The sequence below is a fragment of the Cucurbita pepo genome, chromosome LG11, assembly GCF_002806865.2.
Source record: "Cucurbita pepo subsp. pepo cultivar mu-cu-16 chromosome LG11, ASM280686v2, whole genome shotgun sequence".
Lineage (NCBI taxonomy): Eukaryota > Viridiplantae > Streptophyta > Magnoliopsida > Cucurbitales > Cucurbitaceae > Cucurbita > Cucurbita pepo.
Genome location: NC_036648.1, coordinates 7,204,610 through 7,223,373, shown reverse-complemented (window position 1 = coordinate 7,223,373; position 18,764 = coordinate 7,204,610). Strand labels below are relative to the sequence as shown.

The 18,764-nt window shown below is 33.4% G+C and overlaps 1 protein-coding gene and 1 pseudogene across 1 annotated transcript; both read left to right on the top strand.

Moving 5' to 3' along the window:
* The first annotated feature begins 803 nt into the window (after positions 1-803).
* Positions 804-3,459, top strand: LOC111805556 (annotated as a pseudogene).
* Positions 3,460-9,315: 5,856 nt separating this feature from the next.
* Positions 9,316-13,455, top strand: LOC111804786 (probable protein phosphatase 2C 34). The gene is made up of 6 exons (XM_023689581.1): positions 9,316-9,557; positions 11,066-11,370; positions 12,234-12,538; positions 12,642-12,759; positions 12,847-13,070; positions 13,161-13,455. Exons 2-6 carry the CDS (start codon positions 11,103-11,105, stop codon positions 13,359-13,361), a joined length of 1,116 nt encoding a protein of 371 aa, XP_023545349.1. The 5' UTR covers positions 9,316-9,557; positions 11,066-11,102; the 3' UTR covers positions 13,362-13,455.
* Positions 13,456-18,764: the final 5,309 nt, after the last annotated feature.

Sequence of the window (18,764 nt, the reverse complement as noted above, 5' to 3'; positions counted from 1 at the left end):
TTTTTTTTTTATTTTTTATTTATTTTGGAATTGAATTTGTTGGTGATCTTTTGTAGCATATCCAAAATTGGTTGAAATATGCAATGAATTCCGTCATATGTATGTATATATTAAGCATGCTCTATTTCTATTTTGTAAAGAAAAAAATTCGCGAGGCTGTCCAGCTTTTTANAAAAAAAAAAAAAAAAAAAAAAAAAAAAAAAAAAACTAAAAACTAAAAACTAAAACTAAATAGATGAGGCTATGCTACACGAACATTTTGATCGGTACAAAAAGGACTATTTAAAGTACGAGATTTAGAAATGGGAACTGGCAATGGCTGCATATTCAATCAAGCACATGTGATTGAATCACTTGAATCACTTATACTTAAGCTCGAGAAAGATTCTTTATACTAAACGTGTCTGCTTCAACTTCACCTGTCACTTGTGTCGTGTAGTGTAGCAAAACTATAAATCAAGTCTCACTAAGTAAGATTTTGGGCCCCAACAACAAAGGAACGAACATTTTTGGGGACAAGCCCACTTCCCATTACTCGTATAGGGAAACAACAAAGGAACGAACATTTTTGGGGATAAGCCCACTTCCCATTACTCGAATAGGGAAATTCCTCGCACATAATTAAGGGAGCCATTGAAAGGTGACTAAAACATGAGAAACGGTAACTACCCGAGCTAACGATAGAATTAGAACACTTTTCTCCTAAGTCCCATTAAGGGTTCCAAAGTGGTTTTATAACAAATTTGAGCATATCTTAAGCCATAATTGGCCTCGTAATAATTTGGTTAAGGTGAAAAAGATCAATGTTAATTAAATTTGATTCACAACCATTTTCAATAAGAAAAATTGGGCGCGAAGTCATAATTTGTGGTCATTTTGGGAGACGCGAATCAGGTAAATGAGCGTGCTCTCTCGTTTGAAATTTCTGCGCTCCACTTCTGCAATTATGGTGCTCGATTTTCTCGAATCCATTATTTTGATCGTTTAAGATTGTTCTCGGTGGGACTTGCTTTTTTCATCTTTTTTTTTCGCATTTCAATCCATTGTCCAGCTCATGATTCATCGGTAGAATTCATGTATTATCTTGTCTGGAATCCTTAGGGTTTTCACTTTTTGTTTCGATGCTGAGAAACAGATAAAGGAGCTGTAGCGTAGTCATTGATCTCTTGAATCCTTCATTTTAGTCCAAATGTAGTTCGAAGATTTTGTTTCCTTACTGGAATGCATGAGGAATCGTTTCCTAGTGGAACTTCACTGGATGGAGTTTATTGAGGTTTTGAGTTTCAAAATGACATGAAATGGACTTGTAATTTTGGAATTTTGACAATCGCTGCTTGATTGAACGACTTTCTGAACGTTTATAGATCATAATTCAATTTAGAGTCAGGGGTTGGATTCAAAAGCATTGAATTAAGATAGGAAACTGTGTAACTGTCAGATCCCACCTCGGTTGGAGAGAGGAACGAGGTGTAGAAACTTCTCCCTAGTAGACGCGTATTAAAACCGTGAGGCTAGCAGCAATACGTAACGGGCTAAAGCGGACAATATCTACTAGCAGTGGGATTGAGCTATTACAAATGATATCAGAGCCAGAGCGGTGTGCTAGCGAGGACGCTGGACCTCTGGCGATTTGTGACATGTTATAGTAAAGAATAATGGTTGAAGGATGAATTCTTGAATTTGGAGGACTAGTTTAATAGTTACTCTATCATTTTATCTTCATTCTAAAGAGTTTATTGATTATTTACTATGATTTACATATCTTTCATATGGGATTTGACTTGCAGTAGAGATCAGAGTGCTTCTTGTAAGCAAGAGGATTGAACTGGATGGCTTCGGCTGCAACAAAATCAGGATTGAACCGGATGAAGCCATCTTCAAGGATGGGGCTTCACTTAGTGTTACTGGAAAAGTAAAATTTAGGTAATGCTTTCGACAACTTTTTATATGGGCCCAAAAATTTGGGCTAAAACTGATAGTGGCTTAGACTTGATTGGTGCATTGATTCTTCTGGTAGATCTTGCTTGAATTTGTCATCTATAACTGTTTGTTTTAAATTTGGGCTGCCTTTATTTCCTTATCAATGCAATGATCCACTTGCATTTTCGTCTGGTATGCCTTTCTCAGAAACTAGATATTTAAAATCCATAGCTAAGGCACGGACCTACCATTTAGTTGAATCTGGGATCAACTTCGAAACGTAATCCATAGCTAAGGGACGGACCTACCACTTAATTGAAAATGAGGTCAACTTTGAAACGTAATTTGACGGTGCTAACATCATATAATTCTCCTCTTACTCGATGTGAGAATAGATTATCTGTTGATGAATTGAAGTTAATCTTAATGTTCAAATAGTTCTTGATGTGTGAAGTCCCACATCGGTAAGGAGGAGAAGGAAACATTCTTTATAAGGGGTGGAAACCTCTCCTTAGTAGATGTATTTTAAAAACCTTAACGGGAAGCCCGAAAGGGAATATCCAAAGAGGACAATATCTACTAGCGGCGAGCTTGGGCTGTTACAGAAAATGGGATCAACTTTGAAACGTAATTTGATAGTGCTAACATCATATAATTCTCCTCTTACTCGATGTGAGAACAGATTATGTGAGATCCCACATCGGTTGGGAGGAGAACAAAACATTCTTTATCCGGTGTGGAAACCTCTCCCTAGCAAACGTGTTTTAAAAACCTTGAGGGGAAACCTGAAAGGGAAAACCCAAAGAAGTCAATATTTGCTAGGTGTGGACTTTGGCCGTTACCGAGCTTTTTAGTAATTGAAGTTACTTAATGTTCAAATAGTTATTGATGTATTGTTTTGATTTACTGTCAAGGGGTAGATGACTGAAATACTTTTGAATCTTTGAACTGTTTCCTTTCCCTCAACTTTTTCTGTGACAATGAAAATAATTATCATCTGTTCTTCAAGACAGACTAATGGAGTTTTCTGTAGAGACAACCATGGCCGTAATTGTCGATGGAAATATTAGCTTGATGATCTGATAGAATTTAGCATTCGCATTGGCTTCATATATCAATTTATTGGTGAACTACTTGTTGGGTCTTGATAATGAGGTGAATTGCCATTGAATTAGGACCACCTTTCTCTTTCTCTGTCTTGCATTCACACACAAGAGTCTTAAATGGTGCTTGTATCTTCAGGCAACTCTGCAGGCACGTGTTGGCTGGAATGTTGATGGCATTGACCTCATCAGTCCCTGCAGCTGTTAAGACAATTTCAGGTTGATCGCTTGAAGAAGAGGACAAATTAGTTCACTTTTCGCTTTGAGGTGAGTCTCTCATGCCTTTCACCGACTAAGGTAATCCAGCTAATTATTGTCTTTGAAATGTCAAAAGTAGAAATGACTGTTTACTTTTTTATTTTGCATGCTTTAAACAAGATCTCGGTAGGTGAACTACTTTTTCACTAATATCATGTGTTGAATAAATATTTTGCTGTCGGAACCAGAGCTTTTGTACATATTAAACAATATGTGAGATTCCACGTCGGTTGGAGAGGGGAGCGAAATATTTTTTATAAGAGTGTGGAAATCTCTCCCTAGCAAACGCGTTTTAAAACCTTGAGAGGAAGCTTGGAAGAGAGCCCAAAGAGAACAATATCTGTTAAGCAGTGGGTTTGAGCTGTTTCAAATGATGTCAGAGCTAGACACCGGGCTATGTGCCAGCGAAGAGGCTGGGCCCGAAGGGGGGGTGGATTGTGAAGTCCCATATAGGTTGGGGAGGGGAACGAAACATTTTTTGTAATGGTGTGGAAACCTCTCCTTAGTAGATGCGTTTAAGAACCTTGAGTGAAACCCCGGAAGGAAAAACCCAAGGAGTACAATATTTGCTAGCGGTGGGCTTATTCTATTACAAATGGTATCAGAGCCAGACATCGGGCAATGTGCCAACGAGGAAGCTGGACCCCGAAGGGGGATGGATTGGAGGGTCCCACATTGATTAGAGAGGGGAACGGGCCCAGCGTCCTCGCTGGGCCCTAAAGGGGGTCGATTGTGAGATCCCACATCAGTTAGAGAGGGCATTTTTTATAAGGGTGTGAAAACCTCTCCCTAGCAGACACGTCTTAAAACATTGAGGAAAAAACCAGAAAAAAAAAACTCAAAGAGAATAATATATACTAGTGGTGTACTTAGAATGTTATAGGATGTTACAAAATGAGAGCGAACTAACAAAATTAATGTCTACCATTACTTCTGAATGACCCTATTCTTGTTATCTTTTCTTACATTAAAAGCTTTCTAAGATCTGGTAAGAGGTAAGAGAGACGGTATTGCCCTTTTCGTGTCTAAAAATGTCACAGTCAAGAGTAGGGAACATTATCTTTAATGTAAATGCTTTCATTTTTGGCTTGGGAACAAGAATTCAGTTGTGGCCAAGCAAAGAAAGGGGAGAAAAGGTATCAAATAATCGAAGTTACGCGTTGAACATTCTAAAACCATTATTGTTTTGGCCACTTGGTTGGTAGAAAAAGACACCCACACTGTGACTAATAGGACTAGAGAGGCATGGGATAGGTTCCGTCCTTTCCAGTTTCGTGGAGTTCATTTAAGATTTGGTTCTTACTTCCCCCAATTCTATGTTGAGTGATTTTATGAAAATTTTTCTAGGATAGATGTAAGTGAAGACAAAACATGCTAGAAAAACTCATTTTAATATGTGTTGATAGTCTTCACTGTTAGATTTCTCATTTTAATGTGTTGATAGTCTTCACTGTTAGAAGTGAGGTGTAACAACATAACCATGTCACATGGGATGCAGGAGGATGTCGGAGCACATAAGTACCGAATCCTAGATATGGGTCGTTACATTACCATTCTATCTTTGTGCAATCGGAACGAAGTATACAAAATCTTCTATGTTCCACTATTGTTTGCTTGCTTCTCAAGCTTTTATTATCATAATAAGGGAGTTTAGATGGTGACTTCCACCAAATCTCTTTGATCTTATTTCTAGAATTTAGTAGGTTTCATTAGNAAAAAAAAAAAAAAAAAAAAAAAAAAAAAAAAAAAAAAAAAAAACCTTCAATTTAGAGGTTGTGAATCTTGAATAGGGCTTAGATTAGGGTTTGGCCAATAAGAACACAAAACCAACCCACATGAGTTCATAGCTTTGTTGACCAAATTTGTCAAATTTTGTGTGCAATAAACTTAAATTCTTGCGAGTAATTATGAGCCAACAAATATGAAGTAATTTACAAGTTCACTCTTTATGCCCTAACCCCACTTGTAGAAAACATAAACCCTTTTTTAGTGATCATCTCCGAGTTTCAATAATGATTTAAGAATTAGGTTATAAATTGTAACCGTTCAAACCCATCGCTAGTTGGTATTATTTTCTGGGCTTACTAGAGAGAGGTTTATACACTCTTATAAAAATGATTCGCGGGGGCCACTGTACTCGCTGGTACATTATCTGGTGCTTGGCTTTGATACTATTTGTAATAGCCCAAGTCCACCGCAAGTTGATATTATCTTTGTTAGGCTTTCACTCTTGGGCATCCCTTCAAAGTTTTAGAACGTGCTAGGGAGAGGTTTTTACGCTCGTGATATGCTTCGTTCCCCTCTATAACAGATGTGGGATCTCATATAAATATTCTATTAAAAACGTTTTCAAAAATCTAAATTAAGTTTTTGAAAAACTGAAAACTAGTTTATTATTTTATTTTTTTTTATAGAAATTGTGCACAATTTTCAAAAATTGAATATTAAAAATGAAATTGTTTCCAAATGTTTTCAAACCCTTAAAATAGTTTATAAAGTTATTTTTTTTTTCAGTAAATATGATTTTATAAAAATTAAAAAAAAAAACAAGTTTTTTACAAGACTTCTTTACAAATAGTTTTTATTAGTCATACATTTATTTTAATTAAAATAGTTTTTTTTTCTTTTCTAGTGAACGAAACTCGGTAGGATTTTTTTTCTAATTAAAAAAATCGTGTTTTTTTTAGAATTTTTTTATTTATTTTGATGCTATTTAAATCAGGAAAATAGAAAATATGTTTTTTTTTTTAAAAAAAAAAAGATAAATAAATGTAGAGTAATTCAGTTTAGACTAGCTATGTTATTTATTTTGATTTTTTAAATATTTTTATATAATTTTCTTTTTCTATATAAATATATATTTTTTTTTATATAAATCAATAATGTAGATTGAATATACTTCCAAATATTTGGGCAGCTTCTGGATGTCGGCATGTGCTGCCTGCACCGCCCCACGTGATTGTTTAGTTGGAAAAAATTACGTGTCTTTTTCTCATTTGCTATAATTTACGCTTCTGTGGGACCCCTTTTTGTATCAAAATCAAAATTATTTTTTTAATAAAATACCCAAAATGCCCCTCTCTTTTTTCTAGGGATAATATCCTTAGAGCTAGTTAGGATTCTAACACTAATTGTTGGAGGGTTAGAATGGTCACTATGGTATTTGTACTCGACCTCTAATAATACAATTACATTGACCGCTAGGTTAATCCTGATTTAAAATACCCTTGTTGTGAACTCGTAATTTCTTGCCGACTTTGTTAAATTTTGTCGGTAGCTTTCACTGAATTGACACACGTGGTTTATTTCATAGGTATCTAATGAAGTAATAACGTTGCTAATGTTAAACATGAAGGGTCCATCCACAAGGGTGTTTTGACACTATTTATAAAGTATAAAGTTACGTGGTGTGAAACAAATTAATCATAAGTGTGTCTCTCCCAATTATCCTCCAGCAAAAGGCGGTTCGTGTTTTTTTAGGTGTTAAATGTTCTAATAGAAATGAGAAAATATAATTATTAGGAGCTTCGTTTATTTTTAATAATTTTATACTTAAAAGACTTCTTTTTTTTTTCATACTAATGAAATCTAATGAATATTTTGTTTTTCATGATTAAATTTAGAGTATTATTTAACAAAAAAGATATAAAATAAGAATGAGTTTAGAAATAATAATAATAATTACAACAATATATAAAGAACTTTTTTTATATTATTATTGATATGACAATTAAAACTTGTGGCTGAAATTTGCGGTTGATTTTTCTTTTTCAGTCAAAAAAGTGTGGGACCCAATAATATTCGAATAAAGACCATCCATTGGCGTACACGTGTAGAGTTTTAAAAGGTGGAGTGTACCAAAATAAAGGTGTGAATGATTACACCCAAACACAACCCAACCCTTTCTCTCTATCCTTAGATTTGGATAATAACTATGGACCACAATCCCAAAGGAAGGGACTTTCGCAAATCTTCCTCCCCAACAAAAAAGGGACGACTGTGGGCCCCACTTATTATTTTTCTTATTATTATTATTATTATTATTATATTTCATTAAATGATAAAAATGATAAAAATGGTTGATAATATGTTTAAAAAATATTCATTGAATTTAAAAGGTAGCATCGACATCTTTTCAATGTTATTTTTTAATTTATGAGGATTTTTTAAATGTATTTTTGAAAATTATAAAAAAAAAAATATAATATATATTTTTTAAAGTTTTAAAAAAAAATTAAGAGATTAACCAAACTTTTGAAAATTTAATAATATTTTTTTAATTTAATGGTTTTTTTTTTTTAGTAAGTTAAGGGTAATTTTGAAATAAAGTACAAAATTTAAAAGATTTTTTATAAATTCAGTCTTTCCTTAAATGTAAATTTATTTCAGGAATTTTATCTGATTGGCGTATCCATAAGTGAATCATTGTATTTTTTTTTAATCGCCTTTAATGATTAATGAAATTAATATTATGAAATAAATAAAATAGATTATCCAAATATATACCTTTCCAATTGTAACCATGGAATGAATCCCATCCCTCTAAAGTGGCTTTAAATTTAATTTATAATTTATTTTTTCTCCACTCTTCTTTATCCAATATAAAATATTAGAAGAAAAAAAAAAGAATATATTTTAATAGCTTTTAATTTATAATTTTAATATTTTATTTGAAAATTTTGTGGCCTTATCACAAAAAGGGAAGGGAATAAGCAAATATCATAATAATTATAGTTTATTTTAACATTTTCATTAATGAATGGGGTAAAAATAATTATAGATTTAAGGATACAACTTTAAATCATAATTAAATATAAAGTATTTCATCGATTTATTCAAACATAATTTAATCAATAATGCAACTTAATTTGTCGTGGCTTGAAGCTCTTGTTGAGCTCTCGTGTTGAAGTGTTTTTATGCAACACTACAAGTAAAGATGTTTATTTAACCTGTAGAGTTCGGTCTCATAAGAATTTGCTCTAAACAGAATAAGAATCCCTGTTTAAACCGGAAATAAAGGAGAAATGGAGTTGCAGATGGAGATTATATTTCCCATCCCGTCATATCCAAATCTTCATCCCAACGTAATTTTTCACATTTTTCATATGGTAAATAAAAAATTAGAACATTGTTAGATTTATTAAGACATTTTTGCGTTTTTAATAAAAGTTATATTGAAAAAATAAAAGGATGATTATGACGATGATATAATATTAATAAATAATAATAATAATAATTATGATGGGTAATTATTATTTTTTAATTGACAAAATATTTAAAAGATAACATATTTTAATTAATGAGAATTTTCAATTATAATAATAAAATAATTACGAGGCTTCTTGAAGCCATATATTAATGGGATTTGATATTTTCGTCTCTTATCTTCCACGTGTCACCAAAATTATTAAAAAGAGTGTTAAATTTTATCTATAAAATACGTGTCAATTATTGATTGGTTCACTCAAAGATATTTTTTTTTGGTTCATTCATATTTTTTAAACGTTTAAATGATGAAATTTGTTATGGGTATTAAAAATATTAAAAATTATATTTATTTTTAATACAAGTAAAAATATTAAATTACATTTTAAAGATTAAAAAAAAAAAAAGAATTGTCGGGTAATATATAATAATAATTATATTCCGTTTGTGACAAATATTTTATTTTCTTAAAAGAAGTATATACCTAATTTGGAAGAACGGACTGATATATTATATACTTTTAATTTTAAATTAGTGAAGAATTATATGGTGCCGTTTTTTAATTACTTGGTAAATAGATCGCCACGTGTATGTTGGGTTTCTTGAAAGAAGCGTTGGATTTTAATATTTAAATTAGTGTAATAAAAAATTATTAATCTTTTAGTTTAATTTAGTAGTTCAAAACTTTAAAAATTTATAATTTTAAGAAATTAGTTGATTTATTAAATATAAATTTTTTATTTTATTTTATTTACTTTTTTATTTTATTTATATTTTTGGTCAAATAACTGAATAAGGAAAAGATTATATACAGTTAACCGGTCGATTAGAGTTTTCGTCGTTTCTCCGTTTTCTTATTTCTTGCATAAATCTTCACCGATTCCAAATTATTTCTTCTTTTTCTTATGGATTCTGATCGATTTCTCCTCTTCTTCACTCAAACTGCTGATCCAGTTCGTCGGAATCCCCTCCGCCGCCCTGTTTTACGGCGATTTTCTCGTATTCCGCCTCTGTAAGCTGCTTCACTCGTCTACCATTATCCTGGACTTGGATTTTTTCTGAGAAATCAAGGTTGTTTTTCTGGGTTCTTTTTTTATCCCTTTGCTTTGTTTGAGTTCTGGATTTTGAATGCGTTGTTTTTGGTTGTATATGAAACTGTTGACAGAATCGAAGAAATGAAATCTGGGTTTTGGTGTCTTGTCTGCAATTTTTCTCTCCATTGTGTTTGTTTGTTTGTTTGGTTGTCGAGAAAATTTGAAGTGATTTTCTTGTCTTACAGCTTTTGTGGGATTGTTTGTTCTAAAGGATTGTGCAATTTGTAGCACTGAATGAAGAGATTTTTCAATTTAGAGTGTTAGCATATGAAAGTATATGAATCTGTTCTGCAAATCTTAGCATATACTTTTGTTTGGGAGCTGAGAAAAGTTCAAAAGAAGATGTAATGGCTCAAATCTACGACTAGCAGATATTGTCCTCTTTGAGCTTTTACTTATAAACGGTGTTTTGTTCTCCTCTCCAACCAATATGGGATCTCACAATCCAGCCCCGACCCCATTTGGGGCCCAGCGTCTTCGCTAGTACTCGTTCCCTTCTTCCAATCGATGTGGAACCCCTCCAATCCACCCCTTTTGAGGTCCAGTATCCTTGATGGCACACTGCCTCGTGTCCACCTCCTTCGGAGCTCAGCCTCCTCGCTAGCACATCGCCCGGTGTCTGGCTTTGATACCATTTGTAGGCCCAAATTCACCACTAGCTGATATTTTTCTCTTTGGGCTTTCCTTTATAAAGGGTGTTTTGTTCTTCTCCCCAACCAATGTGGGATCTCACAATCCACCCCTATTCGTGGCCCAGCATCCTCATTGGTACTCGTTCCCTTCTTCCAATTGATGTGGGACTTCCCCAATCCACCCTTTTGCTGGCACACCGTCTCGTGTCCACCCCCTTCAAAGCTCAGCCTCCTCACTAGCACATCGCCCGTTGTCTTGCTTTGATACCATTTGTAACGGTCCAAGTCCACCGCTAGCCGATATTGTCCTTTTTGGACTTTTCCTTTCGGGCTTCCCCTCAAGATTTCTAAAACGCGTCTATTAGGGAGAAATTTCCACACCCTTATAAAGAGGGTTTCGTTCTCCACCCCCAACGAACGTGGGATCTCTGATGAGAGGCTTCAAGTGGATTAATTTTTTATGTTTATCCAAGGCAAGTTGGGGATAGAAAATTGGTCAACTTTCCAGAATTCTTGTCCTTTTTGTCTTACATTTATGCTTTTCCTCTAAGTTTAATAGCCTTCCTGTGAGTTCTTTACAATATTCTTTGAGGTTTCAGCTGTTTATTGAGAAATCTTGTGATAATGGCTTACAAATTCACTGTGACATGTCATTCCTGTTCTAAAAAAGTACAAAGATTCTTAACTTTCTGAGTCAGATCTTGTTCTTTACTCAATGAAACCACTCCTTTTGACTGTCCTGTTCTTACGTTTAGTGGCTTGAAGCTGTTATGCAAAACACCTTTCCCTTTATTCCTTTTCTAATCCATAGTTTTCTTTGGATTTAACTGATCATAAGCTGTTTGATGTTCAGAAGCTGATTCTTTAGGAGAATTGAAATTTCAAAGCTGATGGGGCATTTCTCCACCATGTTCAATGGGCTAGCAAGGTCGTTTTCCTTCAAGAAAGGTAGAAACTCGGCGAGTCTAGTTGACGAGGGAGGGCGAGAAGCTGCAAAAGCCATGATCAAGGATGCGAAAAGGAAAGACTCGATATTGTGCACCACTGGTGTCGTCAATGCCGAAGGTTCGAATACTTTTGCTTCGGTGTTCTCGAAAAAAGGCGAAAAAGGAGTTAACCAAGATTGCTGCANACATAACGGGACAATCAATGTGTGGGGAGGATGAGATTTTACGTTGTCAGTGCAATATATTGTGGATGAAGAGTTATACCTTTCGGGCTTCCCCTTAAGGTTTTTGAAATGCGTCTATTAGGGAGAGGTTTCCACACTTTTATAAGGAATGCTTCGTTCTGCTCTCTAATCGATGTGGGATCTCACAATCCACATATTTGGGGGCCTAGCGTCCTCGCTGGTACACCACCCAGTGTCTGGCTCTGATACCATTTATAACAGCCCAAGCCCAAGCTCACCGCTAGCAGATATTATCCTTTTGGCCTTTCCCTTTCGGGATTCCCCTCAAGGTTTTTAAAACGCGTCTGCTAGGGAGAGGTTTCCACACTTTTATAAGGAATGCTTCGTTCCGCTCTCTAATCGATGTGGGATCTCACAATCCACATATTTGGGGGCCTAGCGTCCTCGCTGGTACACCACCCAGTGTCTGGCTCTGATACCATTTATAACAGCCCAAGCCCAAGCTCACCGCTAGCAGATATTATCCTTTTGGCCTTTCCCTTTCGGGATTCCCCTCAAGGTTTTTAAAACGCGTCTGCTAGGGAGAGGTTTCCACACTTTTATAAGGAATGCTTCGTTCCGCTCTCTAATCGATGTGGGATCTCACAATCTACCTATTTTGGGGGCCTAGCGTCCTCGCTGGTACACCACCCAGTGTCTGGCTCTGATACCATTTATAACAGCCCAAACCTACCGCTAACAGATATTGTCTTTTTTGGGTTTTCCCTTTTGGGCTTCCCTCAAGGTTTCTAAAACGCGTCAGCTAGAGAGAGGTTTTCAAACCCTTATAAAGAATGCTTATGCTTCGTTCTCTTTTGCAATATAAAACTGGTTGTTTTTTTGTGTGCGTAGGAATTTGGATGCCAAGAAGACTTGATATTTTGTGGGGTTTTCGATGGGCACGGACCGTGGGGTCATTTCGTTGCGAAGGCGGTAAGAGAATCGATGCCACCATCTTTGCTGTGCCATTGGCAGCAAGGACTTGCTCAAGCTTTCCTCGACCCGGAATTGGATTCAGAAAAGAAGCATCAGCGGTTCGACATATGGAAGCATTCCTATTTAAGAACTTGTGCTGCCATCGATCACGAACTCGAACAGCACCGTAAAATCGATACGTTTTACAGTGGAACAACTGCACTGTCCATTGTTAAACAGGTAAAATGTTCTTATATAGGAGTATCATAATCAAATGTGCATGGTTTATGTTTCACTTGCCTGAATTGAATGTTAAAATCCAATTGTATTCTTTACTTTCCAGGGCGAGCTAGTCGTTTTAGCCAACGTTGGCGACTCCCGAGCAGTCTTGGGTACTACTTCTGATGATGGAAGTGTAGTACCGGTTCAGCTCACCGTCGACTTCAAACCGAACCTACCTCGTTAGTCTCGCTCTTCTCTCTATCTCTATATCGAAAATGGATAAGTAGTTGAACTTTGTTTACTTATTGATCTTTAACTATCTCTAGAGGAGGCCGAGCGGATAATTCAATGCAATGGGAGGGTGTTTTGTTTAAACGACGAGCCGGGAGTTCATAGGGTCTGGCTTCCGAACGAGGAAACGCCCGGGTTGGCGATGTCGAGAGCCTTCGGTGATTATTGTATTAAAGAATTTGGACTCATTTCTGTGCCAGAAGTTACATATAGAAGTATTACCAGCAGAGACCAATTCATTATATTGGCAACTGATGGGGTAAGAAGAACGATCGAAAAACGTCGTCCCGAAAACGTCGAAAACTGTGTGGTTGAAATAACTTCCTCTTCTTTATGTTCGTTTTGTTAGGTATGGGATGTTGTCACCAACCAAGAAGCAGTGGAGATTGTATCATCGACACCGGATAGAACAAAATCGTCGAAACGTCTGGTCGAGTGTGCTGTTCGGGCATGGAAACGGAAGAGACGAGGCATTGCAATGGATGATATGTCAGCTATCTGCCTCTTCTTCCACTCATCAGAGCAAGAACATCACCTTGTAACTTATTAGCATTTCAATAGTTTTTTTTTTTTTGGAACACTTGAGCCTTGCTTGGAAACCAAAATAGATTAAAATTTTGATGTTAAAATTTTAGCGGGCTAAACGTATAATTTAACCGACAATATAATTTCAAGACGGGTACCCAGGTCGAACAAAAATGAACAATACTTTGCTAGCTCGAATGCCACTAGGTTCTTGCAACCTACCGAGTTAGAAAAAAGAAACTTTAAAATAAATAATTTTTTCGTATGATAATTTGACCACCAATGGTTGCAATCGTTCCTCGACCAAGAATCTATTACTGGTCTTGTTTTCGATCCTACTTTATGTCCAAATAAGTCGTGTAGTTTTCTATATCCGTGTAGAATTTTGATTAAATGAAAGCAAATTAACTTTAGGACAAGTGGATAGAGAAAATGACATTTTTTTTTAGTATATGATTCTTAGTGCACAACATGATGACATAAGAATGGATTACTTTTTGCGTACAAATTGGTCATTTTAAATAATTTCCAAGGTGACAAAGTTCAAATTGGTCGTGAAATCCATGTAATGGATCTTCAAATCTAATGTTTTTTTTTGTTTGTTTTGAATATTTTGGTCCTTATTTTTATTTACCGGTGTACATGAGTTCGGTTGAAAAAATCTTTTGGACCAGTAAAAAATTTTAGATTGGTTAGGTTGGTGACTCAAGCAAGGTGGATAGAGTTTTCAAAAAAATTGGATTGGTTTGGTTGGTGACTCAGGCAACCTCAATAGAGTTTTCAAAAATTTTGGATTGGTTTGGTTGGTGACTCAGGCAATCTGAATAGAGTTTTCAAAAATTTTGGATTGGTTAGGTTGGTGACTCAAGCAACCTGAATAGAGTTTTCAAAAAATTTGGATTGGTTTGGTTAGTGACTCAGACAATCTAATAGAGTTTTCAAAATTTTTGGATTGGTTAGGTTGGTGACTCAAGCAAGCAACCTGAATAGAGTTCTCAACCAAACTCAATTGGTTTTGTTGTATGGAGTTGTTCTTTTTTTATATAGAATTATTTTAAAAATTATACTTATTTGATAACTAAAATTTCATTAAATCCAAATATCAAATAACAACGGTTACAAATGTTAAGTATTCTTAATCTTTTTAAGTAAGCTAGGGTTGAGTTGTATTCCAATCTTCGACCAAATCAAAACAATTTCAACTTGAATTTTCAAATTTTTCAAAATTTCAACCCAATTCAAACCGATAAAAATCTAACCCAACTCAACCATTATAATTTGAGTTAGATAGTCCAAGTTGGTCGAGTTATTCCTAGTTTCTCCATTCAACCTTAAAATTTGTTCAAGTATACATGATATTATTTACAATATCATGTTCACACACGTACGGTAATTGACGTGTAAAATTTGATTACAATATCTTTTGACAAGGAATAAATTGTAACAATAATTTGAATATTTTATATAATTTAATCTAGTAATTAATTTTAATTGTTTATCACCTCGAATAAAATGGTTTATTGAGAAAATATATCGTCGTGTTTTTTTAATTGAAAGTAACTATTTTCAAAATAATATCGTTAAAATAAATAATAAACCATCTTTTTCACTTTCAATATTATCTTCACATTTTATCTAAAATAGAAATCTATTAAATTGTTTGGATGAAAATTTAGTTGAACGTGACGTAACAGCAATATAGAATGAGAGTTAAAACTCGAACACAACCCATCGTTCCTATTCACTGTCACACCCATTTCAGGTCCCAAATTTCCTTCCAAAATTCTAACTAATTATCTACTCACAACTCAAAAATTAATCGGAATATTTGAATAATCATCAAAATATGCTTTGAATTTTAAATATATTTTTAGAACATAGATAATAATTTTTTTAAAAAAAATCAAATATTCATAAACATAATTTCAAAATAATAAAAATAAAAAAGTTATCAAATAAAAGTTTTGAGGAAAATACAACAATACAAAAATAGAAATCAGTATTGATTATTGATGGAGCCCACCAAAGATATTGTGATGATTTAGAGAGTAATGATGATTGATGATTAAACCATTTATAGGAATGTCCGCAGAGGATTACTACCTTTATTTAAAAATAAAAAAAATAAAAAGGGTGAAAGGGACATTTAATATCCCTTTTCATTTCCCTTCATAGTTTTTTTCTAGGTCAAATTTTCATTAATCAACCCATTTTTTCTTACCATTAATCTCATCATTGTACCATATGTTAAATCAAATGACGTCGATGTATAAAATGACACGTGTCAATTTGTGAAAGCGAGATTGTGATATTGCTCGTACTTTCACTCTATTTTGTTTTTTTTTTACGTCATAAATTAAATTTTCTAAATACGATATTATATTCAGCCTTTTAAATCCATGTAACTTATCTATATTTGACCGTTTAATTTTATTCTATAGGCGTGCCTCGTGAAGTAGGTTTGAAAAGTAAACCAGGTTAAAAACGTCTTGTACTATCTCTTTTGCAATTGTCGGAATATATTAAACGTCTTGTGTTAATTTGAAATATTAAAAAAATAATCATAAATAAAATTAATGATTAATTGGATTTCACCAAAACAGGTGTGTGAAACAGTGAGGTTGATGGTGATAGGTAATGGGCCAAAGTGGACAATATCTCCTAGCTATGGGTTTGGGTTATTACAAACGGTATCAGGCTAGACACTAGGCGATGTGCTAGCAAGGACAATGGGTCCCCAATGGAGGTGGATTCTAAGATCTCACATCGGTCGGAGAGGTAAATGAAGCATTCCTTATAAGGATATGAAAACCTTTCTCTAGTAAACGCGTTTTAAAACCGTGAGATTGACATCAATACGTAACGAGCCAAAACGAACAATATTTTGTAACAACCCAAAGCCACAACTAGCAAATATTATCCACTTTAGCCCGTTACGTATCTTCGTCAGCCTCACGGTTGGTTTTACAACATGTCTACTAGAAAGATTTTTCGTTCCCCTCTCCAACTATTAAACTTACACTGAATAATTAGGCTGAATTAAAAAAACATCTGAATACGACTAAACCCAACCCACGAATACTCTTACACTAAATAGTTAGTTAGGTTATATTCCCTCTATTTTCTTCAAAATAAAATATTTATTATGATTCAACTTCTACTACTCCTGAGAGTTGTAACTATGTACATGTAAAAAAAAATTAAAAAAATAGGACGTCCTAAATGTAAGAAAATATTGAAAACGGTTGAGTATTAGACATATATAACCTGTCTAATGTGGTTAGACATGCATGTATGAACACGAACATGCAACATGCATTTATGAGACCTGAATCGTTACGTTATGTGACTAGTGTGGACAATGAACTCATTTTATTGGACTGTACCAATTCTCTAGTTGTGTATGAGCGGGAGCCTTGGGAGACCGTACCTTTACAGATAGAAAATGACACTCATAGAGCCGAGCCGAGCCGAGCCCAACTTTACAACATCGTAATATGAAATAAAATGGAAAATTGCTACTTACTTCTGAATGAAATTTCCGACTAGATTTAAGAACTTTTTAATTAATAATGTACATAATTATAAACTATAGTTATTAAAGTAAATATTAGGTTAAAATTAAAAGCTCAATTATTATTAAATAATTAATGAACACGTTAAAATTTTTATATAACCATTATATGTGTTATATTATACATGTTTTAATTTAAAAATAATAATAATAATAATATGGGTTTATAATATAATCCATTTCAATTTCCCACGATATCATCTCGCGATAAATTGAAATATTTACTCCACAAAAATAAATTAAATTTATAAGAAACCCTTTATATCACTATCATCGTGACGTCACCACAACGCGCGTAGCATGTGCTTCGCACCCACTCACCTTCCACGCGCTCTCTAACGCGCGTGGGAAACTAGTAAACAAAGTCCCTCCACGTGGCATATAAATCTGGTCCCGAAGCCGTGGGCCCCTACTTGAAAGGACATACAACTAGTTCCAAGCTTTTAATTTTAATTTTAATTTATTTTTTTTACTTTTTAATTTTTTTAATTAGAAAAGAGATTAAAATTCCCACCCACTAGAAACCTTATCCTTTTATATAATGAGACAAATGATGTTTCATTATTTTGAACAAAAATTTAATGTAAATAATAAAAATAAATAAATAAATTTATTTATTTAATATATTTAGTTGAGACGTGCAAGACGTCTCGAACAAAACGTGTGAGCATGACATTCTTTTTATTTTTCTTTTTCTAAATTCTAATTTTATTATTATTATTATTATTTTAAATATTTTCTGAGCTTCCTCAAAATATCTCATACTAATAGAAAGATAGTATTCTTTGATTATAAACTTGATATACATTCTCTAAATTAGCGGACGTTGGACTTTTATCCAATGAAATTAAAAAGAAAAAAATATGCATATATAAGAAATAAAACGATTTAGAGAAAAAAAAAATTAGAAATATTAATATTTAGAATAAAATGTGAATATAAAAATCCAAAAAACATTAAAATAGTTTAAATTCCGAATATGTCATTTTTATTATTATTATTTTTTATAAAAGTGAATTATAAATATAAAGTGAAATTTCAAACTTTCTCCTTGTAAATAAATTATTTAATTATATTTTAATTCAACCGATTTCATTATTTTTAATAAAAGTTTGATATTATTAATTTTAATTTTGTATTTAATAATATACACTCATTTTATTTCATTTTTAGTTTATAAAATTTATAAATAAGAAAATAGAATTATTATAATTAAATTTTTTAAAAACACTCAATAATTCAAGATGAACCACTTGAATTAAAATAAATATTTGGGAAAAAGGTGAAATGATGAAGTGGAATTGTTTTTATATTTAATGGAAATAGATGGAAATTGAGATGATGACAACCACTTAGCTTCTTAATTATTTATTAAACCAATAAATGTTCAAATATTCTTATTAATTTAGTTTGTTTCAATTTCTTAAAAAATACAAATAATTTTTTTTTATTTTATATTTTTAAAAGACCTATTAACTTTTAGGACTCATATTGACTGACCTACTATAGGGTTAGAATATGCAAGCAAGACGAATAGATGTGCATCAATTTCAGGCACCCTACGTCTCTTTAGGAATACATTACTTTCATGCATTACGTACGTCGCTTTCATGTACATCAAACCCTCTAACGTGCATCAATTTTTGACACATTAATTTTCTCTAGGAATACATCACTTCCGTGCATTGATGTGTATTATATTTACGTTCGTTCTCATCACATAATATTTAGAATTTTACTTAATATGTGACTACTTTACCGACAATCAAACAAAACATTCTCAAGAAAGTTGCCCTAAGTTGTTACCACCACCGTCTAAGCTAACGAACAGTTATATTTAAAATTACAAAAAAA